Source organism: Notamacropus eugenii, chromosome 4 (genome assembly GCF_028372415.1).
Source record: "Notamacropus eugenii isolate mMacEug1 chromosome 4, mMacEug1.pri_v2, whole genome shotgun sequence".
Taxonomy (NCBI): domain Eukaryota; kingdom Metazoa; phylum Chordata; class Mammalia; order Diprotodontia; family Macropodidae; genus Notamacropus; species Notamacropus eugenii.
Genome location: NC_092875.1, coordinates 85526123 through 85550525, shown reverse-complemented (window position 1 = coordinate 85550525; position 24403 = coordinate 85526123). Strand labels below are relative to the sequence as shown.

The 24403-nt window shown below is 48.2% G+C and overlaps 1 protein-coding gene and 1 long non-coding RNA gene across 6 annotated transcripts in view; one reads left to right on the top strand and one right to left on the bottom strand.

The window, feature by feature from the left end:
- Positions 1 to 6382: 6382 nt before the first annotated feature.
- LOC140500248 (microtubule-actin cross-linking factor 1, isoforms 6/7-like) overlaps positions 6383 to 24403 on the top strand; it is a 75385-nt gene continuing 57364 nt past the window's right edge. For 2 of the 4 annotated variants that reach the window (XM_072602614.1, XM_072602617.1), the window contains exons 1-15: positions 6383 to 6473; positions 6586 to 6694; positions 8426 to 8803; positions 8916 to 9068; positions 12477 to 12634; positions 13108 to 13267; positions 13361 to 13445; positions 16012 to 16235; positions 16375 to 16494; positions 16893 to 17003; positions 20292 to 20516; positions 21368 to 21571; positions 21912 to 22158; positions 22330 to 22559; positions 22834 to 22956. In XM_072602614.1, coding sequence (XP_072458715.1) covers positions 6412 to 6473; positions 6586 to 6694; positions 8426 to 8803; positions 8916 to 9068; positions 12477 to 12634; positions 13108 to 13267; positions 13361 to 13445; positions 16012 to 16235; positions 16375 to 16494; positions 16893 to 17003; positions 20292 to 20516; positions 21368 to 21571; positions 21912 to 22158; positions 22330 to 22559; positions 22834 to 22956 — 2589 coding nt within the window. In that variant the 5' untranslated portion in view covers positions 6383 to 6411. Of the gene's footprint in view, positions 6474 to 6585; positions 6695 to 7729; positions 7824 to 8425; positions 8804 to 8915; positions 9441 to 12476; positions 12635 to 13107; positions 13268 to 13360; positions 13446 to 16011; positions 16236 to 16374; positions 16495 to 16892; positions 17004 to 20291; positions 20517 to 21367; positions 21572 to 21911; positions 22159 to 22329; positions 22560 to 22833; positions 22957 to 24403 lie in introns of those variants that run through there. The other 2 variants (XM_072602615.1, XM_072602616.1) reach the window with 2 other exon arrangements.
- Positions 6414 to 11282, bottom strand: LOC140500250 (uncharacterized). Of its 2 annotated transcripts, none has more exons than XR_011965670.1 (4): positions 11101 to 11282; positions 9275 to 9384; positions 7667 to 7862; positions 6414 to 6495 (listed from the first exon to the last, which is right to left on the bottom strand). It is a non-coding gene; the product is annotated as an uncharacterized lncRNA (long non-coding RNA). The 2 variants fall into 2 exon arrangements; XR_011965669.1 differs by having other exon boundaries at positions 9329 to 9384.

Sequence of the window (24403 nt, the reverse complement as noted above, 5' to 3'; positions counted from 1 at the left end):
TTATTATTTCCTATTTATCCTATTCTCTCTCTCTCTCCCTCCCTCTCCCTTCCTCTCCCTCCCTTCCTCTCTCTCTCCCTCCCTCCCTCCCTCTCTCTCTCTCTCTCTCTCTCTCTACCTCTCTCTCTCTCTCTCTCCATATATATGTATGTGTATATGAATATGTACATATTTGTTCGTATGCTGTCTCCCTCATTAGATTGTAAGGCTCTTGAGGACAGGGATTGGATTGTCTCTTGCCTCTTTTTATATTCCGAGTGCTTAGCACAGCGCCTGGCACACAGTAGAGGCTTCATAAATATTTACTGATTAATTGACTCCCTGATGAAAGCCTTGGGTAAAGTCCTGCTGGCAACACCAGCACCAAGTAACTGGAAAAGATCAAGGCTGGTAGCTTTGGGCTACCCCCTAGTGTCTTATTCAGAAAATGCACCCCAGGAGTGTGTCTGTGGTGGTGGTGGGGGCGGGGTGTCTGGGCTGTAGTGTAGTACATAGTACATGGTTTGAGGAGAGAATGTTTGGGACAGATGCATTGGAGAATATGATAGAAAATCAGTGAAACAGGAGTTAAAGATTGGCCACACAGGGGTGAAGGCCCAGTTCTAGTTAACTAGTTAACATCTATTTGTAGCGAATCTTTCCTACAAGAGAAGTGTTTCTTCCTCTGGTGGAATTCACTGTCTGTGCCAAATGCCCAGTAAAAGAAACAGACAGGAAGTTCTATAGAAAGGAGTCCATAGGAGGGAAGGATCCCCATGAATTGGGGAGGTCAGGTACAGCCTCTTCAGGAAGGTAGGAGACCTTGACTTGAGCCTTGAAGAATAAGGAGGATTTTCACAGAAGAGGATGGAGAAGCCAGCATTCAGAAAGGGAGGGCTCTCAGAATAAAGACCTGGAGGTAAGATTGTTCAAAGTGATTAAGGAGGCAATGAACAGACCAATCAGGCTGAATATAGAGTACTGACTAGCTCTTGACATTAAGTGGGCACTGCTTTGTAAATGTGAGTACTAGAATATATGAAGAATGAGAGATAAGACTGGATAGTCAGGTTAGCACCAGATCACAGAGGGCTTTGGATGCCATCATCAGGCATCTGAATTTGATCTTCTTTGTAACAAGGAACTACTAAATGTTTTTTTGAACAAGGATTTATATGGTATGGTGGAAAGGGCACTGACTCTGTCTTGTTCAAAACCCACCTCTGGCACATATCTTGTGCATAACCTTGGTCAACACTAAATCCCAATTATTACGTATAAAGCAACGTACCAGGAGCTGGAGATACAAAGACAAAAATGGAACAGATCACTCAGCTTCCCTAGATCTTAGTATCTTTATCTGAATTCTCCTTCCTCTCTAAGATCCCCCTCCTTCTACCTTGTATCTTGTATGTACAAATTTATTTAAATCTTGTCTAAGTTCCTCAGAGAGAGGGGTTCTTTTTGCCTTTCTTTGTATTTCTGATGTTTTTAGCACAGTGCCTGGTTCACAGTAGGTGCTTAAAAATGCTTCTTGATTGATTGATCCATGTACAACAAAAAGGCTAGACTCGGTAGCCTCCAAGGTCCCTTGCAGTTCTAGCTGTAGGATGCCATGATCCTGTCCCTTAGGGACTTGGGCAGTGGCATCCAAAACAGTGAGAGGAGAATACATGTCAGAGATAACAGGGTCAAATTGACAGGACGTGGCATGTGGGAGGGAAAGGAGAAGGATAAGCTAAAGACAATCCTGAAATTTAGTCTGGTTGAGAGAGAGCGTGGCAATGACATTAGCAGAGAAAGGGAAGTCAGGAGAAAATACTGATTTGAGTGGGGGTGGGGTGGGATGGGCATGAATTTATTTTGAGATATATTGAGCTTGAGATGCTGGTGAGACCCCAAAAGGAGGAGTGGAGCCTACAATGTAGGCCTAGACCCCATGGAAGAGACTGGGACTGGGCTTCTTAGTACCATCCCGCTTCTCCCATCCCCCTTCCATCCCAACACAGAAGGAGAGGTGCCAGGCCTAGAGGCCTGTGTGGGCTACCCGAGTCTTCTTACCTCACCTCTGAGGTCTTCGGTTGGCCAAAACCGGATGCTCATATGAGAGAAAGGACGTTCCAGAGTCGAACAAGGGTTGAGCTTTATTTCAGGGTCTAGTTACAAGTGCAGGAGGGTCTTCCTTAGGAGGAAGAGGGGGAGATTTCCTAAGGAGGCTAGGATCTTAAGGGATTGGAAGTAGAAGTACAAGCGGGGAGAGAGGGGGAGGGGAGAGAGGAAAGAAGAAAGCGGAGCCTACTGTCCTCTTGGCTCCTCACGTGCTAAGAGAGCTTTCAGGCTTCCTCAATCCTACTTAACCTTCAGCCACACAGTTTGCATCTCAATACCGTGCTGTTAGATAACAATAGTGTGCCCAGATCCGGGACCATCTCGAGGGCGGGGAGATCTCTCTCCCATCACGTTTCTCACGGGAAGAGGCAGAATTACTCGAGATAGCTCGGTTCACCTCGATTCCCTGCCGTTTCCTGGGAGGGTCTCGTGAGAGCTCTAAGATTTAGAAGCTCCCACCTTTACCCGCCTGAGACTGTCCACACGGAATTGAGCTTCCAATCCCAACAGAGAGGTATCCTTTACTCTTGCCCAATTCTCATCCAAGGCATATGGACCTAGTGGATAGAGTGCTGGACCCAGAATCAGGAAGACCTGAGTTCAGGTCCAGTCTCAGACATTTACCAGCTGTAAGGCCCTGCTTGCTTCAGCATTCTCATCCATAAAATGGTGCTGCACAAAAACTAACCATGATTATTAGCTATATCTGTGTTCTTGGTCCCATTGCCTCCTGCTTCCTTCATAGAACTTTGCTCTAACAGTCAAACCCTCTGCCTTCAATTTCTCCCTCTATTGGCTCTTTTCCATCTGCCCACTAGCATGCTCAAGTCTCCTCAATCAAAAAGTCTCCCCTCTACCCTTTGAGTCTAGCTCTCTTCTTGCCTTCATGGCAAAACTCCAAACTACACCTGACACCTTGACTTCCCCATCACTCACTCTCTCTTTAACCCCTGTTAATCTGCTGAAACTGCCCTCTCCAAAGTCACCAATGACTCTTTCCTTCACTGCCAAACACAGTAGATTTTTAACCAGTCCTCATCTTTAACTTCTCTTGAGCATTGACATGGTATGTGTTTGTCCTCCATTGCCAAAGAAGACCATGCCATCAAAGAAATGATGACGTGATTTGCACTTGACTTTGTTTTGAATGAGGGAGGGCTGTGCAGATCACCAGCCTCACTTCTCCTCCAGAGCCATCTGAATCCAGTGACCAGATATTCATCAGGATGACTGGAGATGACCCAGGATGAGGCAATTGGGGTTCAGTGACTTGCCCAAGGTCACACAGCTAGTGAGTGTCAAGTATCTGAGGTGAGATTTGAACTCAGGTCCTCCTGACTCCTGCACTGGTGCACTATCCATTGTACCACCTAGCTGCCCCAATCCAATAGAATATAGTAGTAGTAAAAAGTAGTCTAATAGAAGAATTCCCTGTCTGCCCCTTCAACTTGTTTTGGTCTTTAGTTTTAAATTTTTCACTTTCTTCACCCTTTTATCAAAAAAAATAAAAAAAACTCTTTTCTCTCATTCTCCTCATTATTTACCTACTCTTTCTGCCTAGTCTAGATTTTAATTCTTTGATTCATGACCCTTATGCTAGTTTTGTCCTTTATTCTCTGTATTCTTAATGGACTTAAAACTTTGAAGTACCTATTTTGGGTTCACTCTTTGAAAGTTTCTGTTATTGCCCAGTAGATCTTGCATCCTGGTCCCCTTTTCCCTGTTGTGCCTCATCCTTAGAAATGCCAGTTCCTGAAGGTGATAGAAAGAATACTGCCCCATGGCAAGATTCTTCTGATGTCTCTGACTGTGCTGTCCCTTACTGATTCAGCCTTATAATTGGCTGAACCTTAATTTATTGTCCAAGGATTTCAGCTGCTTCTTTACCTTTGGCCCTAATTCTTTCATTTTTGTGAATGTTTATATTTTCTTAGTTGTTCAAACTTAACCTGTAGGGCCATCTCCAGTTGTCCTGATGTACATATCTTGCCATTGGATCCAGATGGTTCTGGAGGAGATAGTGAGGCTGGTGACTTTGCACAGCCCTCCCTCACTTAAATCCAATTCACTTGCAAGTCACGGCATCACCTTCCTGATGTTGTGGTCCTCTTTGAGATAAACAGCAACAACAAATTCAACCCAGAGCATGAATTTGGGGAAGATACTAAGCTGACCTATGAGGTCCTTGAGGCTGCTTGGCCTCCTGAGCTCAGAAATCTGCTGGACCCAAGCCCTGATTACTTTTCTCCTTCTGCTGTCCCTATAATGACTGGATACCCAAGTCTGATATACATCCCTTCTTCCCTTTCTCTCTCCATCTCTAGCACTCTAGCATCAAACACAAAAATAGAAACAGGGGTCACTAAACATAAGAATCCCTGTGGGGTATATATTATCTTAGAAAACCAGACATGTTCATATATTTCTTTTTTATTAATTTATTTTGTTAAATATTTCCCAAATAATTTGAATCTGGTTCAAGTCATAGCCAGGAGGGTTGTGGGGCCAGTGCAGGCTGAGGGCCACATGTCTGACACCTCTGCTTTAGACCATAAACTTCTGGCATTTAGGACCAAGGGAATGGAGTGGGGGTCTTACCCTGGCATTGCCCATTCTACAAGAGAATAGGCAAATTCCATAATAATGTACTAGGTGAAGTTATATGACACATAGATAAAAAAGAAAACCCTCTAATCCCAGACGAAGCAACCCTTACACTTAATTAGGGAAGATATCCAGGCATGGGGAGAGGGGGCCAGCTCTGTCTCACCCTGCAGCAACCACTCCTTCTTGGCTCCAGGGAGGAATAGTGTCCGAAGCCCATTTACTATCCTTCAAATCCTTACTTGCTGTCAGTCAATCAGGAACCTTCCTGAGAGCTCCGAGGGGTTTGGGGCTCTGCCACATAACTATATCAACCTTGAAATAACTCAGAGAAAAGATGGGAGGGAGAATATCCTGGATAGGGCTCCCATTCTCTCAAAAATAACAACCACAGACTCACAGAGACGGAAAGGACCTCAGGGACCATCTAATGTAACCTATATCTGAACAAGACATCCCCAACAAGTTGGCCACCTTTTTCTTGAAGACCCCCAGGGGCAACCTACTCCACATTAGTCCTAATTGTTAGGAAGCCGGTTTTTTTTTCCTGATACCATATCTAAATATGCCTCTCAACTTCCCCATCCCTGACCATTACCACCTAAACAGGTCAGCCTCCAATTCCCCAAGAGCTTCCTTTCCTTAAATGTAACTCAAACGCAACCTGTCCATGACTACCACCTTTGTGGGGGCCCTTGATACCACCTATCTGGACTCTTATGGTAGCCTCCTAATGGAACTTCCCACCTTCAATTCCCTGTTCTAATTCATAGTCTATACTGCTACCAAGGTAATCCTACCTCTTATATAGATGTTGTCACATCACTCCCTTTACTTAAAACCCTTTAATGACCCTAGTGTCTCTTGAGGAAAGTTCAAACTTCTTTTCTTGGCATTCGGCTCTCCACAAGATGGCACTACCCAGCTTTTTCAATCTTATACTGCTCCTCTCTGTCTCCTGAACATACTTAATGTTTTTTGGGTTCTATCTCATCACTTATGGCTTCTTCCTGGGTTTGGGCTTTCCTCTTTCTTCTTCTCATATTGGATCCCTACTCATCCTTTAAAATCCAACTTGAATATCACCTCCTCCAGGAAGCCTTCCAGGACATTTCTTCTCCCTTTCCTGAGCACTTTACATCTTCTTGGTGCATATATCATGCATTATTTTGTATTGGTCATCAGTCAAGAAGCATTTATTAAGGGCTTATTATGTGCTAGACATTGTGCTAACCACTGAACCACTGAATTCTCTTTGCATGTGTCCCATTCCCCCTAATGGAATAGGAACTTCATAAGTATAGGGGTTGTATCTTAACTCTACGTGGTTCTCATCACCTAAGGGGATTCTCCTCTTTACAAGTGTTTTCCAAATGTTTGTTGAATTAAATGGCAGCCATCCCCCTGGGGAGCCCATGGAGGAGCCTTGATCACCAAGGGGTGGAGAGAGAAGAGGACCAAGGATAAACTGATGGAAAGGAGTCAGAAGGAGGCTAGTGAAGAAAACAGGGGTGGTTAGAGAGGTCAGAGGAGAGCCAAGATCATTCAGGGAGGGCTAGAATGGGAGAGGGTGATTAGCCAGAAGGGCTCATCATCAGTGACCAGTGCTACTGAGAAGCCAGGGAGGGTGGGGTCTAAGTAGGGGCCCCTAGGAGGGTCCACCAGGCATAGGTGGAGGCCACTGGCTGACATTTTGTTATACTCTTGTTTCTTTGTTAGATGTCTCCTCACGTGGAGGCCCAGAGCTCTGGGTCCAGCTCCCCATTGTCATCGGCAGACAGGTAATGCTACCAGAACCTGTGTCTGGGAGGAGAGGAGAAGGGATGAGGGCTGTGGATACTGTCTACATATGATTGTCTCACTCTCACTGCCCCTCTGTCCTGGCCCATGCAGGACCTGGACTCAAAGCGAATGGCAGGCCTGGTACCTGGACGTGAGAGCCCAGGTCTCGTCACTGCGCTGTGGACTGGAAGTGTTGGAACAACAGCTACCCCAGCCTCTCGTGAGTCTTTGGAGGACCCCTACATGCATACACACAACATGCCCCACCAGGAGCCCTTGCAGGCCCTACCCCCAAGCGGCTCCCTACAACTCTGGCTTCTAGCTCTAAATCTCTGAGCCTGTGATCCTTCATGTCCCCCACCGCCACCCCAGACTGTGCCCTGGTGAGGTTCTTTAGCCCCTCCTCCCCACCCCCACCTTTTTGCTTCTTCTCTCACTTCTGGGCTATTTCCTTTCCTATCCATGACTAGGGTCACCCCATGCCATTCGAGCCTGCCCAGCTTGGCCCTTTGGGGCCCTATAGTAGAAGAATAAATAGACCCTCAGTGATTTACTGGAGAAGCTACTGTGCTTGCCTATCCTAGACCTCCCTGCTCCTCTTCTTCCTGGCTACTCTCCCCCTCCCCCACATACCCCAACTGGCTGGCATCCCCCTCCCCTCCCTTCTTTGCCCTGCCGGCCTGCGAGGCTGAGGCCCCTTGGCGGGTTTCCCAGGAAACGGGCTGGCTGGCGGGGGAGTTGGGAAAGAGTTAAGGGGCTGGCCCGTTGTGTGCTGTGTGCTGGGCTGGGGGTGGGGGGGGTCAGGGTTGGGGAAGGGGTCAAGGGAGGAGGGGATGGGAGGGGCGGGGCTCCATCTGGCGGGCTGCACCTTAGGAAACACTGAGCCAAGATAGCTGGATGGACAGACTGATCGTGGGCTGGAAAGCTGGTGGGAGAACAGAAGCTGTGGGCTAGTGGGGGCTTTGGGGTTGAGGAGGGAAGCCAGACAAGGCTGAGCAAGGAGTAGGAAGTCCCCTTTGGGCAGGCAGGCCGGCCAGGGCAAGGGTGGCTCCAGGGGCCCAGGAGCAGTGGGGCCCCAGGTTCCAAGCTCTGGCTTCCCCCAGCCTAGCCCTGGGCCCTTTGGCTTAGTTCCACCACCCGGTGGCCCTGTCAGGAGGGTCTGGAAAGAACCAACGCTCCTCCATGTACCCACCTGCTAACGGTCGGTCAGCCTGTTTGCCCACGTGGCCACCTGTCAGCTCTGCTGAGTGGGAGGTAGAAAAAAGGGACTGGGCTCTGGGTCTCGAGGGCTCTTGGAGTGACAGAGACTACTGCCCTGTCCTGAGACGCCTCCTTTTTGAAGTCCTCTGGTATGTCCTCTGGTCCTCTGGGGCCTCTCTGCCTGGGAGCTGGGGGAAAGGGAGTCAGTGCAGAAAATCTGGGGTGGGATTTGATAGGATGAGGGGTGGGATGGGAGAGGAGCCTGTGGGAAGGAGCTCTAGGGGAAAGGGAACCTGTGCAGGTTCTAGAGGAAGGGGGCTATCGAGGAATGGGGATCTGAGAGAAAGAGATGGAAGAAGGGAGAGTGCTGGAGAAATGGTGTGAATCAAGGGTAACCTGCCTTACTACTTCCTCTACAGGTGCCCAGTGTGCCCCTCTGTACCTTCTCCAGCAGAGGTTGGGAACTGAGAAGTGTCCTAACCACCTCAGGGTGGGACAAGGGGAGGGAAGATGTTTATCCACATCATGTCCTGTCAGGATATATTTAGATGTGGTCAGGAATGATGCTTCAGACACGGCATGCTTTCCATGTCTGCACTTTGGGTGCTCTTGGGTGTCTGACCTGTGCTGCTGCCCTTGCTGCTCCACCACATGGGTAATAAACAGCTGGGAGACGCCAGTGGCATGCTGGTGTCCTCCCACCCCAGGTCTCAGTCTCATGGCTTAGTGTTCATTTTGCTGTTTGTCCTAGGCTGGATCCTATACCCCACTTAAGACTGCCATGGGTAACCCAGCATCCAGACCCAGCTGCCTGGGGGAGAAGGGCCACAGCTCAGAAGAGTTTCTGAAAGGTCAAGGGGACAGCAGTGGGGGAGGGCCAGGACCAGCGCCTGGACCTGGGACTGGTCTCTATCACCCCTCAGCCCCACCACCTCCTGCCATCCCCCTCTCACCAGGGAGCCCATGGGCCTGGAGGGCCCATAGCACTCGGGAGGTGACAGAAGTGACAGAGGTCACAGAAACAGTGGTGACAGAAATCGTGGAGGTAACACGATACCCAGGGGGCAGACAGCCCACAGTCACCAGAACAGTGACCATGCTGAGTGAAAGTGCGGGACCACTTGCCCCGGTGAGCACTGGTCCCACGGAATTTGTGGGAGGGAAGTGGTATAAGCAGGGAGGGCATTAGTATCATTTGTGACATTTGGGGTTTAGGCAGCTGTTCCTGGCTCTTTCTCTAGGCACCCCAGTGGGCAGCCCTCCCTCCTGCTGAACCCCCTGAGCCCCCTGCTGCTCTCCAGACCTGGCTGGATGACATGGAGGAACTACAGGCAGGACAGGGGCCCCCAGCAGCTGAGGTTAAGGTAGCCAATGCCCAGCTGCAGGAGCAAAAGGTAGGAAGCCAAGGGAACAGGTGGCAGGGGTCAGGGGAGGGGAGGACATGGTGCCTAAGAGGAGGGTGGGAGAGAGGAGGAGACTGTGTTAAAGTAACCTCTTGCCTTTGCCGGCTCTGAGCCTGGCAATTTACATATTCTGGGCCCAGAGATCACTGACAGCCATTATAGATGCCCCCTCCTTAAGTAAACATGGCCCCATTTACCCATTCACTCCCTACTCCTCCTTGGAATGGTGGTAAGGGAGGCATGCTTTTTACCGTAATTCATTCATTTGTTTCTTCATTCAACACATGTGCTGGGGACTGGATGAGTCCTTCAAGAGAGAAACAGAGATGAATAAGACAAGATATGAGTCTGCACTTGAGAAAGGTGATGAGGGTCTGGATACAGTGGTAGCAACAGAAATAGAAATGAGGGATGGAACCGAAAAGTTTTGAGATAAGACAACACTCACGAGGCTGTTGGGCATAAGAATGAAGGAGGGGGCTTAAAAGGATCACCTGGAGATTTGATGAGAAGTGACATCAGTTAGTAGAGAGAGAAGTGAAGAGCAGGCTGTTCTTTTTTTAGGAGTGGAGCTAGAGGAGATCAGAGGAATTGGTGCTGAAAAGAACTCTAGAGACCACTAGATCCAAGCTTTTCATTTTGCAAATGAAGAAACTGAGGCCTGGAGGAAGGGAAGGAACTTGTCCAAGGTCACATGGAAATTATGAGTTTTGTTTGGAATTATATAATTATACACAAAATTGGAGCCATGATCCTGTGTTTGACACTGAGTTCCTGGACTTGTCATTTACTGAGTGATGGCCTAGTGACAGTGGTAGTGACCTAGACCACCATCTTCAAGGTCTGAGGGAAGGAGATCCTAAGCAGATATTGTCATCTCCCCTCACCCTTTCACACACACACACACACACACACACACACACACACACACACACACACACACACACACACATACAGAGCTTCTTTCTACCCCTCCTTGGGACTAAGAGAATCTACTCTGTCTTTCCTAGTTGCCTCAAGGGTGGGTACCAGACATAGTCATGGTGGAGTCAAAAGAACTTAACTAGTCTACAGTCAAGCCCCATAATGTAGGAAACAGAAATAAGACAAACACAACCAAAAAGAAGGGTTTTCAGAGCTTCAGTCCAAGTCAGTGACATTTGTGGTATTTCTAGACCTTGTGCTGAGTTTCCCGACTGTCTTCCTGATTTTTTTTACCTCTCTTTTTAACACCTGGTCCTTGGACTGCCCCTTTCCCTTCCTGCCATTCCCCCCACTCCATCTCCAGACTGAAAGATTGGCAGCTCCCCTCCTCTCCACTACCCCTTCCCTTTTGGCAACATTGCCAGTGCTTCAGTTTTGACCTTCCTCCTTTTTCTCCCTGTACATGAAGCTAGCTACTCTCCCACCTGTCTGGGGCAGGTGACAATAGCATATTTCTGAAATCCAGCACCATGGACAAAGTCCCAGAAATCCACGTTGAGTTTGAGGACAACCGGGAAGCAAAGAGATGTCTAGCAGTCAGTTGGAAAAATGTGGGTCTGGAAACTAGAAAGGGTTAGGGCTGAAGTTAGGAATCTCTAAAATGTCAGAATTAGAATGGATCTCAGAGACCAACTAGTCCAATCATTAGCCTAATCATGAAAGCAGTCTAATGGTTGATTTTCATTCTGTCTTGCTGTTTGTCCTTCATCCTTGAAGAGGACCGTGGCATGCCAGTGAATTGGATTTAAGTGAGGGAGGGGTATGTAAAATCACCAGCCTCACTTTCTTCTCTGGAACCATCTGAGTCCAGTGGCCAGATATAGATCAGGATGACTGGAGAAGGCCTCTTTTCATTCTATCTAGCCTCCACCTGAAGCCTAGTAGAGAGAATGCTAGACTTGTAGTCAGGAAGACAGACATGAGTTTGAACCCTGCCTCTGGCACTTACTAGCTATGCAGCTCTATGCAAGTTTATTAATTTTTCAGCCTCAGTTTCTTCATCTCTAAAAAAAAAGAAGGGGATAAAAATAGCACTTACCTTTTTGTTATGATGATCAAATAAGATCAAATCTGTAGTCTGCCATATTGTCAGCCATTAATTATTTCCTCAGTTGTAAAACTGAGGAAATTGGACAAATTGCTGTGATAGAGAATCTGTAACTGCAAAATTTAGATTCAGTCAAAAGGCTGCACTTAAAAACTCAGACCACAGGTTCCCCATCCTTGAGTCACTGGAAGGTCTCCAAAGGCCCTTGCAGCTCTAAATCTATGTTCCTCTTTACCTCCATGGGTGGGACTAGATTCCTTCTCAAGGCAGCTCATTTCCTTTTTGGACAATTCAAATTGTTAGGAAGTTTCTTCTTATGTTGAGCCAAATTCTGCCTCCCTGTAATTCCAATGTCCTTCCATGAAAGGGAAGTGGTAGTTGGAGCCTTGGGAATGGATAAGCTCTTCAAGAGCAAGGGAGTAAAGAGAGGATAAGACTGGTGAGGCAGAGGATGAAGCCTGGGAGGAATTTAAGGGACAAGTTGACAGGAGGAAGAAAGGCTAATGTAGGAGACTCTCTCCCATCCCTTTGACCACTCCTTCTATATTAGGAGCCATCAAGAGCTGGACAAGAATGAGTACAATGTGGAGTTTATAGCTGAAAGAGGAGAAAATAATAAGAAAGGGGGAAGGCAAGCTGCATTGGCTTCCTCGGGGATATTTGGTGATGAAGTCCTTAGAGATCTCAGAGGGGGCAGGGTTTTTTGGGGGGTGGCAGGAATATGTTAGAAGTCATACTGTAAAGGACTGAGAAATGAGTGAGTGGTGAAGTAGTGAGTGTGAATGATCCTTTCCAAAAGTTTGACAGTGGAGACAGATGGGACAGTAACTTGAAGTTGTCACAGGGACATAGGAAGATTTTCATTCATTCATTCATTCATTCATTCATTCATTCATTCATTCATTCATTCAAACAAGTAATTATAAAGTGGCCACTATGTACTGAACATTGCTCTAGTCACTGAGGATTGTTTTCGTGCAATGGGAAAGTTGTTTTATATGAAGAGAGGGAGCTCTTGAAGATTTGAGAGAAGAAATGAAGGGAGAAGGCAGGAGGGGATCAGATCAAGGACACAGAAAGAAGGTTCAGTGTTGGTAAGAGGGTGGTGCATCTCTTTCTCTGAGACAGAAAGGAAGGAGGGGAGGATGGTAGAAACACGAAGTTCTGAGATAGAGGGGTAATGGAGAGAGTAGGCTCCCCCCAGATAGTTCCCACCCCCACCCTTGCCCCTACCACCTTAGAGAAGCTAAATGGGACCCAGCTCATTCACAAACCTGCTCAACCCTCTTGGGAGGAGACTTCCTGAGGACTGAGCAGAGACCCCCTCTCTGCCCTCGGCTTGGGACTGCCCACCATGGCTGCCCCAGCTCCTGAAACGGCTGCTAGAGGAGGGCAGGCCCCGCATGGAGCGGCTCCTACAGGACACTCAGGAACAACCAACTGAAGGAGGCCCAAATGAAGAGAGCGAGATCCTCACTAGGCTCCAGAAACAGTGGGACCAGCTGACACAGAAGGCAGAGGCCAGGTGAGGAGCCTGGAGGGAGGGATGCCTGAGGTCGGGGGCATGATGGATGAGTGGGGTAAAGGAGAACCAAGGGTACTATGATATGGTGAAGTCCCCTGACTAAGGCCAGGGGGAAGATATGTGTGGAGTGACTAAGGCTAGGAGGAGGCTTCCTGAAACTGGGAAATGCTGATGTGTGGTGGGAATGATGGAGGAGTAGTGAGAGGGAGAGACTGAGGCAAGAGGAGGGTTAAATGAAGGAGATTAAAGTCAGGGAGGCTAACTTGAGATTAGGAGCTGGTGATATGGGCAGGGACAGTGGCTAGCAGAGTTAGCTTTATAAATGCACTTTATAAATAGTACTTATCATTGGTAGACTATTGAGAGCCTCCGAGAGTGCTTGGACTGTTTCAGGGACAGGAATGGGGGTGAAGATGATGGTTGGAGGAAGGTGGAGATGAAAGAGGGAGCTGATCCTCCTTTTTTGGTCATAGGTGGAGACTCCTTGAGCAGTTAGTGCCTGCAGCTCGGAGTTTCCAAGCAGCCCGAGATGCCTTTGTGGCCTGGCTGAGTCCTGTTGAACGGCTCCTCGCTCAGCTCTGGTGGGAGGAGCCTGGGACTGGCCCCCTCCAGGGGGCCCTGGAGCAGGTTCAGGTATGAGGGCGAGTGCCATCCTCCATGGAACATGAAAGCCCCTTCTTCACCCAGTGTCTGTTAAGCGCATAGTTCTTGTGTGGCTCTTGGCAGGGTGTATGTGAGGAAGTCCGGCAGAAGGCATCAGACATGGAGATTGTTCGAGAGACGGGTCAAAGGCTCCTGGAACTGGTGGTGGGTGAGTTAGTGACTGAGGATGGGCAGGACCCTTTTGCTTTCCTATCATCAACTGACAATTTGGGAGCCCCTTTCCTAAACTAAGGTCACCTTTTCCCCCCTTAGTCCCTGTCCTCTAAATGGTGGAACCTCCACACTAAGACCTCTTATCCTGGGTGACATATCCGACTAGGAGAGCTTGGGAAGATGAGGCATCATGGGGAAGAGTCAAAAATAGAGTAAGATGAAGAATCAAAGGACCTGAGTTCAAATTAATAATTTTTATGTGACCGTGAGAAAATCACTTCACCCTTCTGGGCCTCCGGTTTCTAAGTTGTAAAAAGAGAGGTTGGTTGGTTTAGACAGGGATTGCCAGTGGCAGCTTAGCACCAAGTCTGGACTGTTGCTGGTGTTTATACAATCCCAGAGCCAAGAAAGAGTTTTACATCTTTGAAAACAGTAACATTTTGGCTAAAAATGCAAAAAAAACCCTCCCCCCAAAATCCATTCTTAGCTTGAAACCGGATTTGACTCTTAGCTTGTGGACTCCTTGATTAAATGATCTCTAAGGTCCCCTCAAAGTTCAGATTCTAGTGTCTTAGGTAGACTAGTCACAGGTGCACATCCCAGTTACAGAATCCAGTTAAGGGACTATCTTCCTAGGGAATGTCTCTGTTGCAGGCCCCTCTGTCAAGGCCCTCTTCCCCATTCCCTATCCCAGCCCTAGTGGGGAAGGTCAGTGCAGTTCTCAAGCCTCTCATGACGTCAGATAGCCCCAAGGTTGCCTCCTGCCCTGTTCTGTTCCCTTCTGACCTCTTCCAACTTCTTGGGAGGGACAGTCCCTGGGCACTCCATGGGCCCTGGCTCCCCTCTATTTACTTTAACTCCACCAGTATGTCCTTGGATATCAGGTTGGAGTCTGTCATCCCCACCAAGTTAGGCCTCAAAGTCAGACTCATTTCATGTGTTTGTTTGCTTTGACAAGGTACCTAGAGCAGATCAGAGTAGCGTTAATTTTTGCCTTTCTCTGTATCCTGAGTGCTTACTCACCACAGTACCTGGAACCTAGTAGGTGCTTAATAAGTGCTCATTGACTTGACTGTAGGAATAGTGTACTTGGATTTCAGGAAAACATTTGACAGCATCTGAGAGTCCAGGATCCCTCTACTATCAAGGCGTGAATAGTCATCTAAGTTCAGCTGAGATAAGCCTGGGGTTTTTCAAAAGGTGCTTAATTAGGAAACTGAGGGAAAGCCTGAAAAAATGACAAAGTGAAACCCCCAGAGCCCAGAAGAAGAGGTATCCATAGAGTTCAGTGCCCTGGTCCTCCAGTGACCAGACGTTCATTGATAGAGCACTTGATAGCCCAGCTCCTTGGGCCCTTTCGCCAGTCCTTGGTCAGCTTTCCTCTGACTCCCACTTGGAAAATTGCTGCAGCCACAGCCCCCAGCACTGTCTTCCTTTCTTGGGGGTCACCAGGTGGTTAGCAGATTAATGGGCAATCTCCAGTGGACGAAGCCTTCTCTGGCGCTACACCAGCCTATAGCAGTGTACAGGGCAAGACACTGAGGGTCCAGATTCTGGCCAGAGGGTTGGGTCCACTGGCCCTCTCAGCCTCTCCTAAGCTTCCTGTTATACCCTTGACCACAGTGAAAGAGGACAGGGGAGGTGTCACTCATTCAGCCCTGCAGTCCATGAGTCCATTGCTGCTGCTGTTGGCAAGCTCTGCTCCTTGTTTTAGGAAGATCTAGTCCCACTTTGTCTTGGCTTAGTTAAAGGAGAACAGGGAGTCTCCATCTAAATCAGGGTATCTAGAGAAACGGAGGTCCAGAGACACTAGGCATAGGGGTGAGCAGCAGCTGCCCTGGAAAGGAGGTGATTGTGAAAGAGGGGAAAGCTCAGCTGAGGGGGTACAGGGACCCCACCCATCTTACCTGGGCCTCACTCAGAGCATACAGGTCATAGATAGAAGATCCCCCAGAAGCAAGAGTCCAGGTGTGCCCAGCTGAGGAGCCAGTTGTTACTGAGAGTTCTGCCCAGCATTCAAAGCCCTGTTTAGTCTCAGGTCCCTGCAATGGGAAAGAGTTATTCACCACAGTGCCCACAGGAGTCCCTCAGGCTCTGTGCCCTGTGTCTCCTGCACCTCATTTCCCCTGTCTGTGCCCTGAGGCCCTTTTGATAACAGTAACAATTATTATTAGAATAATTAGTATTTTTACAGTGTTTTCAGATTTTCAAAGGTCTTCACAAATATTGCCTCATTTTATTCTAACAATGATTGTGGGTGGTAAGTGCTATTGTGTCCATTTTACAGATAAGGAAACTGAGGCAGATAGAGGTCAGGTTAAGTGATATGTCAGGATCATACAGTTAGGAAATGCCAGAGGCTGAATTTGAACTCACACCTTCCTAACTCCAGGTCCAGTGTTCTATTTACTGTGCCACCTAGATGCTAGTCAAATTGCTTTGACTGCACCCCCTGTGCCCTCTGTGCCCCCTGAGTCCCAGCCCTATGACCCCTGTGACCCCCATCTCCTGTGTCCTGGCCTGGGACCTCCCATGAGAGCGTAGTGTTCTGTGGGCTCTAGGGGAAGAGGCCCAGCTGGTACGAGAGCAGCTCGAGGAGCTGCGGGTGAGGCTGCTGCTGGCTGGGCAAAGTGGGGCCCATATCAGACTTCGGCTGGAGCAGACTCTGGAAGCAGCCACTCGCCTGCGGCCATCTGGAGAACCGCCACCACCTGCAGCCTGGCTGGGGAGGCTGGAGCAGGCATGGGCAGCAGCTGAGCCTGGCGAGCAGGAAGACAGGGAACAGGTGCCTGGGGATGATGCAGGGGGGCGGTGAGGGTGGGGATAGACCATCCCAGCAGTGGGATGGGAAGAAAGTGATGGGGCATTGCAGGGCACAGGGAGACAGGTCCTCCTTCTACTCTGTTCCCCTTTTTCTGCCTCAGTTACGAAAAGCCATAGGGGAGGAACTGGGTCGTCTGGACTTGCTTGGGCAGCGGGTAGAAGAGCTTAATGGAGTGACCCTGGAGGCTTCTGCACTTCAGGCCCAGCTGGGCCAACACAAGGTAGGCCCTCCAGTGCCCACTGACCAACAATCACCTCTAACGCTTACTATCTATGACTTTTGGGAAGTCACTTACATTTCTGGGCCTCAGTTTCCTCATCTGTAAAATGAGAGCCCTGGCCCTCTCATCCTATGATCTTCTCCATTCCAGGGACAGACAGATGGATAGGTGGGGACAGCTGTCACTCTGACATCTCTGAGGGGCTGGGCAGAAGTTCCACTTTCCCGTCCTTCCCTCCTCTTACCAAGGGGCAGGATAGGCAGAATAGGGAAAGAGGGGAGAATGAACCCCTCCATTCCTAAAGGGGCCTCCCCTGTCCTCTCCCTACTGCATGACTCTTTTCTGCCTCTTTTCTCCCATTCCTCTTTCAATTTTGCCTCCCCTCTTGAACTTACCAGCTACTGGCTGCAGAACTACTACAACAGCAGGAGTTAAGGACCCGCCTCCTGGGACTTTTGGGGGCTGGAATTCCCAGCCTTTGCCCCTCTGAGGAAAAGGAACAACTACAGGTGAGTAGTGGGACCCCAGACTGGCGCTGGAGCACCTAGGTTCTCCTTGCCTAGGGTCCTAAGAGTTAAGCCTGGTCTCTGGGTCCTGAGTGCAATCTGGCCTGGTCATCATTACCCCCACCCCAAGACAAAGGCAATAAGAACAGGATGCTGCCTTCTGATGTCCAGTGGGGCCCGTTCTTGCTGTCTCTGAGTTCTCGTTTCCTCCTTTCCCCTTCTCTTCCCTCCCCATGGACCACAACCACACCTGTGCCACTGCTAAACAGTGACACCCTCTTTGTCTTTGTTCTACCTTCTTAAGTCCTGGGTTCTGTTGACCCAGGACTTTTGACCTACCTATTGACCCACTAAGTTTATTCATTCATTTAATGATTTGGAATCATTTAGTAAGGACAGTAAGGGTCACTAAATCATGAATTCACTAAGGATAGCTCTCATTTGATTAATGTCATTTCCTTTTTTGATAAGGTATCTAGACTGGTAGATCAGGACAGTTCTGAGGGTTTTACCTTTCTTTATATCCCTAGTTCTTAGCACAGTAGCGAGAACATAGTAGGTCCTCAATAAATGTTGGTTGACTTGACTTAATGAATCTAGGCACCACATGCTTGAATTTCAGCAAAGCATTTAACAAAGTCTATCATGCTATCCTTGTGGAAAGGGTTGAGAGATAGAAAGTGGTGAAAATTCATTTAGGTATGGATTTAAAGCAGATCCAATGATCAGTTTCCTCCAAATAGTTCTTAATAGGTCAAAGTTTTGTCACAGAGAGGTCTCTATTGGAATGCCTCAGAGATCTGTCCTTGAGTCTGGTATTATTTTATCAATTTATTTGTCATTTGGATAATGGCATGGATGTGACCTACTTATTAAATTTGCAAATGATTCAAAACTGGGAGAAGTTGCTCACACATTGGGTGATGAGGTCAGGATCCAAAAAGAACTGAATAGGCTAGAATGATAGCCTGAGATGTGATAAGATGAAATTTCATGGGAATAAATGTAAAAATCTCATCCTAGGGTCCAAATAATCAACTTCACAGAGAGAAATATGGGGGAAGCATGGTAAGACAAGCTATTAGTCAAGGGGTTTTAGCAGCTGTAATGTCAAGGCAGGTCAATAATGTGGCACTGCATCCCCCAAAGTCAATATGATTTTAGAAGAGAAAGTGTCCAGAATGAGGGAAGGTGTGTGGTGTATGTGTGATGTGTGTGTGTGTGTGTGTGTGTGTGTGTGTGTGTGGAGGAGGTAGATGACAGCCCTTCTCTTCTCTGCTCTGGTCAGATCACATTTGGATTGGAGTATTATGCTTAGGACTGGATGCCACATTTTAGGAAGGAGAAAAGTGTACAGAGGGGGGTGACCAAGACGGTGCCCTTCTGAGAATGGTGCCTTTACTGAAGACCATGCCATCCAATCCAAAGCACCTATTAAGCACCTAATGTGTGGCAATGAATTGGTATACTGGATAGAGTACTAAACTTGGAGTCAGAAAGACCTGATTTCATATCTTGCCTCATACTTAATAGCTGGGTAACCCTAAGCAAGTCACTTAGCCTCTGACTACTCTGATCTCCTAACCTATAAAATGAGGATACTAAGAGTACCCACCTCCCAGGTTTGTTGTAAGGATCAAGTAAGATAATAATTGTAAAACTCTCAGCATGGTGCTTGGCGCATACTAAGTACCATATAAATGTTAACCATCATTATCATCATTGCCATTACTACTGTTATCGAGGTGTTGAGGATCCAAAGGAAAAACAGAACAAAACCAAACAATCCCAACCTTTGAGGAGCTTACATCATGGGGCGGGGCAGGGGGGACTTGCAACGTGTAGCCAGGTAAGTTCGTACATGATGATTTGAGGACAGAGACCATGCTCACCACCCAGGGTGATTCAGGAAAGGCTGCCACTAGGTGGTGAGACACGGGCTGAGCCTAGAAGAAAGCAAAGGATGAAGAAGTTCATTCTCAAGGCCTAGGGGGCAGTCTGTACCAAGGTACCAAGACAGGAGATGGGACTTCAAGTTTGGGAACCAGAGAATGGTCCTGTTTGGTGAGAAGGTGGAGTGTGTGAAGGGAAGTAATATGAAATCAGGCTGAGAAGGCGGGCTGGAGCCAGCCTGGGCAGATTCCAAAGGAGAATCTACTGAAGGAACTAGGGAGATATAACTTGGAGAAGACTAGGTTGGGGCACACTAGCTAGGCTCCTGCCCCTTCCAGCATGATTTATCTATTTATTTTTTCTTTTCTATTAAAGGGGTCATCCCTCGGACTACTTTTTAAAGAGGCCTATTCACTCAATGGGCATTACCTCACTTTAAGTGAGTACCTGAAAGGGCCTTAGCCTAAGAAGCCAAGGTCTCCCATTGCATCCTGGGCCATCTCCAGTCATCCTGATGAATATCTGGTCACTGGATCCAGATGGCTCAGGAGAAGAAAGTGAGGCTGGTGAACTTTCACAGCCCTCCCTCACTCAAAACAAAGTCAAGTGGAAGTCATGTCATCATTTCTCTGATGTCATGGTCCTCTTCGAAAAGGAAGATTGAACAAAATAACATTTATTGGAAGGGCATTAGGTATTTTTTTCTGCTTGACCTCAGAAGACAGAACAGGGAACAGGGGACAATCTGTTAAGTTACAGAGAGGTAGATTTATGTTTGAAATGAGGAACAAATTCTAATGATGGGAGCTGTCAAAAAAGGGGGGGGAGGGAATGGATTGTTTACCATCATTAGAAGTTTTCAAATTGAGGTTAGTTGGCTACTTGTTGGCTGTGGTGTAGAAGAGATTCATGGTCAAATACAGGTTGGATCACATGGTCTTCAAGGTCCCTTCCAACTCTGAGATTCAATTAATATTCATTCAATAAATATTTTGAAAAATATCTACTGTGCCCAGAACCCTTAGCTGATATAGTTACAATAACAAAAGGCCCCTGTTCTCACAGAGCTTAGATTTAAGTATAGAGTATGATCTGTACACAGTTAACAATAATACACAACTTACTATGCATCACATAGTAATATCACATTAAGTGCATCACAGAGGGCAAAGTACTCTATGAAGCCTGAGGGAGAAGATCAGGGGAGGCTTACTGGAGGAGGTATCCGTTGAGTCAGGCCTTAAAAGAATAGGAATTCAACAGGCAAAGATGGGGAGGGAGCAGATGCAGTTTCCTCTAAGTCTGCATGTCCATCAGTGTCCTTGAGTTACCGAGTCCTGCTCCATTCCCTAAGCTCCTATGTTGACTATACTCTATTTGCTCTTTCTCTGTCTATAGAAAGAACTAGAACTCCTTCGGGGTCGGGCTCAGGAGGTACAGCAGAGCAGTACTGCAGGAGTGTTGTGCCGGGAGCGGGCCCTTTCCCTGCTAGCCCAGTTTGCTGAGGCCCAGGGTGAACTGGCCCCGTGGTTGAAAGAGGCCCAGGACATTGTGGCCCATCTCAACCCACATGCAGCTGCTGGCAGCCCTGAGGCCTGCAGAGAGCAGCAGGAACTGCTGCAGGTGAGTCTGAGGGAGAAGGGGTCAGACTGGGCACCTGATTCTGGAGACCGGAGTAAGGAGACTTTAGGGGAGAGAGCTAGGTAGGGAGATATGTTACTTAGGCAGTAGAATGAGGTGGGGATCCTCCTGCTCCCTTAATAAGTACTGCCTTTATCTGAAGGACTATGCAGAGTTATAGCAAGAACTCTGAATTTGAACCCAGAGGATCTGGCAAGTTACTTAACCACTGTGGGACTCAGTTTCCTCATCTGTAAAATGAGGGGGTTGGAGCAGATGACCTGTTAAGTCTTTTCATATCTTTAAGCTTATAAAAAAGAAAAGAGGCAGTGTCCTGAATTTGGATTTCCCCCTTGGCCTCGCCTCTCCTTGCCTTAGATTTGATCTAGTAACCCTTTCTCCAGCCAGAAGGAGCCCAGGCTAGGATCATTCAGGACATGGCATGCCAGTATCTGGTCCCAACCTCAGTGCCCACAGTTTCTGGCAGCTTTCTTGCTCCCCATCTTCAGAAGGCCTCAGAGGGTCCCTACTCCTACAGATGTTTCCCTGACAGCTTTTCAAGTCCTAGTTCCTTTATCTCCCATTATCCCTCCTCATTCTCTCCCTGACTCTCCTCTTCTCCAAGTCCTTCCTTTGGAGACCTGAGGATGTCTTCTCTTAGCTTAGAGGAACCCAAGTGGACTTTCATTGAGATGATGTTTATTAGAAGAGATAGAGAGGGTCTGAGGGAAAGGGGAGGACAATGAATGTCCCAGATGGCAGATGGAGGCTGATGGGTGAAAGCCATGAAGAGTTGAGGGTTGGAGTGTCTCAGCTGCCTTTTATTCCTCTTCCTGGGTCTGTCCATCCTGCAGCATCTCCGGGAGGCCATCGCAGAGCATAGGCCCCTGGTGGGAAAGCTGCAGCGGGTGTTTGTGCAGCTGAAGGACTTAAGTCCAGGCCAGAGCACACCCTTCCAGGAGGCCTGGCGGGCAGCTGAGGAGGAGTTGGGGGCCCTGAGGGCCCGAGTGGACAGTGTGGCAGCCACTCTGGGGCAGACTGTGCCCCAGTACACTCAGGTGAGAGGGTGGGACTACAGTGACTACAGCAGCAGGGAAGGCAGGGTGTGAATGGGGGCGGGGCATAAGATGAGACCCCGCCAATACTGGGCCCTCCCATTAGTTATTAGCATGGCTTAGGGAAGGGCTGAGAAGGGGGTGGAGTTGACAGACAAAGCAGGTGGAGCTAAAGGTGTAACTATAACTGGTCCAGGGATGGAGCCTCGGGCTTTGTAAAGAGGGGTGAAAGTGTAGACAGGATTAAGGAGAGTATGAGAGGTATGTCTTCTGGTCATTTGTCACCTAGGTGGACAGATAGTTACAGCAATGTCCCTCTGTCCCCTTCTCCCCATATTTCCAGCTGAGCGAAAGGTTGGCCCGGTTGGCAGAACAGTTGGAACAACTGGCCCGGAGAGTGGAGAATGTGGGGACCGTTCGGGCTGATGCTCAGCGCATCCGAGAACAGCTTCGGGAGCAGGGCCTGCTGCTGAGCGAGCTAGAACCCGTGGGGGCAGCCCTGGATACTGCCCGGGCTCGAGCCCAGGAGCTGGGGGCTGGGGTCACTGGGACCCTGGATGAAAACCCTGAGGCTGGACTAGGGCCTCGAGGTATGAGACTGGGCTAACTGGCAGGGCTAGGAGCCTACCCAGGATGTGGGATGGGCCAGATGGAGTCAGGCCACACCAGGATGGGCCATCTGCGGCTCTACTCTGGCTGCTTGTCTTACAGAGTGGCCGGATGGGGGTCTTCTCCCCTTACTCTGTCCCATCCTCTATTAGCAGTGCTTCAGGCTGAGGCAGATCGCTTATGGGACCGCTGGTCAGGAATGCAGGCTGCTGCCCAGGAACGGGCCAACTGGCTGCGGGTTGTGCTGGCACTGGCCGAGCAGTTCTGGCAAGGCCTAGCTGACCTGGCCACCAGTCTGGCTGATACCCAGCATCTGGTACTGCATATGGAGGATGCTGGACCAGAGCCTGAAGGCATCCGGAGCAGGCTTAGTGCCATGCAGGTATGTGCTGGATCTTATGGGGGTAAGAGGTAGGAGCATCCACTCCTTCCTTTTTTTTTTTCTTCTCCTTTGTTATTTTCCTTTTACCCCTAGATCCCAGGAAATCCCTAAGGGCAATTTCATTCCCAGGAGGGATGGGCCCTTAGGATCTTTGTGAGGTACCCTAAGAGTAGGATAACTTCTTCCTTGGGGAAGAAGGATACTGTGGTCGATGCCTACAAAGTTTAGATTGAAAGGTCAAGATGACCTTAATACCTATCCTGTCTCTCCTCAGGCATTGAGGGAAGAGGTGGATGGACTACAGAGTGAGCTGGATGCCCTGGGGGCCCTGGGCCAGGAACTTCTGTCCGCCTGTGGTGATGGAGACCGACCTGAAGTGACCCGAAGCATGGATGAGGTGAATGGGCATGAAAGGGGGATAGGGAAGGAAAGACTTGTGGGGCAGGGATAGGGGAGCAAGCCCTCTCTGTACCAGGGCTGTTTCCCACAGGGGCTATTATTAAGAGTCTCAGCTCACACAGACTTGTGATCCCCTCCAACGATGCAGATCCCCTTTCTGAAATTCCAGTCCTCCTATAAATGTGCTGCAGGCGCTTTGTCTATGGTGCTTGAGCCCTTCTTTTCATTCTCCTAATACCTTGAACTGGCTGCTCACCTCCCATCCCTTCCTTGCCCTCAGCGCATGACCAGTCCATCTATCATCCATTTCCCTAATAACTTCCTTTACTCCAGTTCTCCAGAGTCCCTTTTTGTTATGTATTACAGCTTGCTCACATCCATGGGACACCTTTCCAATACCCTCTGTATTTCAGTCCATAAGCATTTATTAACCACCTTGTGTGCCAGGCACTGTGCAAAGCTCAGCAGATACAAAGAAAGACAAAAGATGGTCCCTGCTTTCAAGGAGTCTAATAGGAGAGGCATCGTGAAAACCACTATGTGCAAATGAGATATCCAGGATAAATGGGAGATAATTTCAGAGACTAGACACAGGAATTAAGAAGCATCAGGAAATGTTTCCTGTAAGAGGTGGAATCTTAGCTGAGGCTTAAGGGAAGCTAGACAAGCCAAGGGGTAGAGACAAGAAAGTAGAGAATTCCAGGCATGGGGAACAGACAGTAAAAATGCCCTGTGTGGGGAATATCAAGGAAGCCAATGTCTGTAGAACACAAAGTATGTGGAGGAGAGTAAGGTGGGAAGGTAAGAGGGGACCAGGTTATGAAGAGATTTGTATGATATTCCTTATTCCTTTTCAATTTATTAGAGACCACTGTGTTCCACTGAGGCCATGGTGAGGCCATAAACAAAGCTGACAGAACACTGGTATTTAAAAGACAGGCCTTTGTTTCTAGGGGAAATTTAAGGTCATTAAAGGAGCTCAGCAGTTTCCTGAAGGCATTTCAGCCACTTTCCTCTTCCTGTTTAATCCTGGACACAACTTGTACAATTTTACAAACAAGGTCTGTAGATTGTCCATCCAATTGCATTTCATAGTTTGGGAAATAGACACCCTACCTTTATCCAAGGTAACTTAAAAAATTCAGTGTGTGGTCTTAGACTGAATTAAAAGAGGAATAGTATCCAAGATGGGAGAGCCATAGTCCCGTCATGGTCTATCCTTATCAGACCATATCTGGAATGTTGTGTTCGCTTCTAAACACCTCAACATCAACTAAGTGACACAGTCAATTGAGTTCAACTCTAGCCTCAAATACTTACTTGCTGTGTGACCCTGAACAAGTCACTTAACCACTGTTTTCCTCAGTTTCCTTCTCTGTAAAATGGGGATAATAATAGTATCTACCTCCCAGGATTGTTATAAAGATTAAATGAGATAATAATTG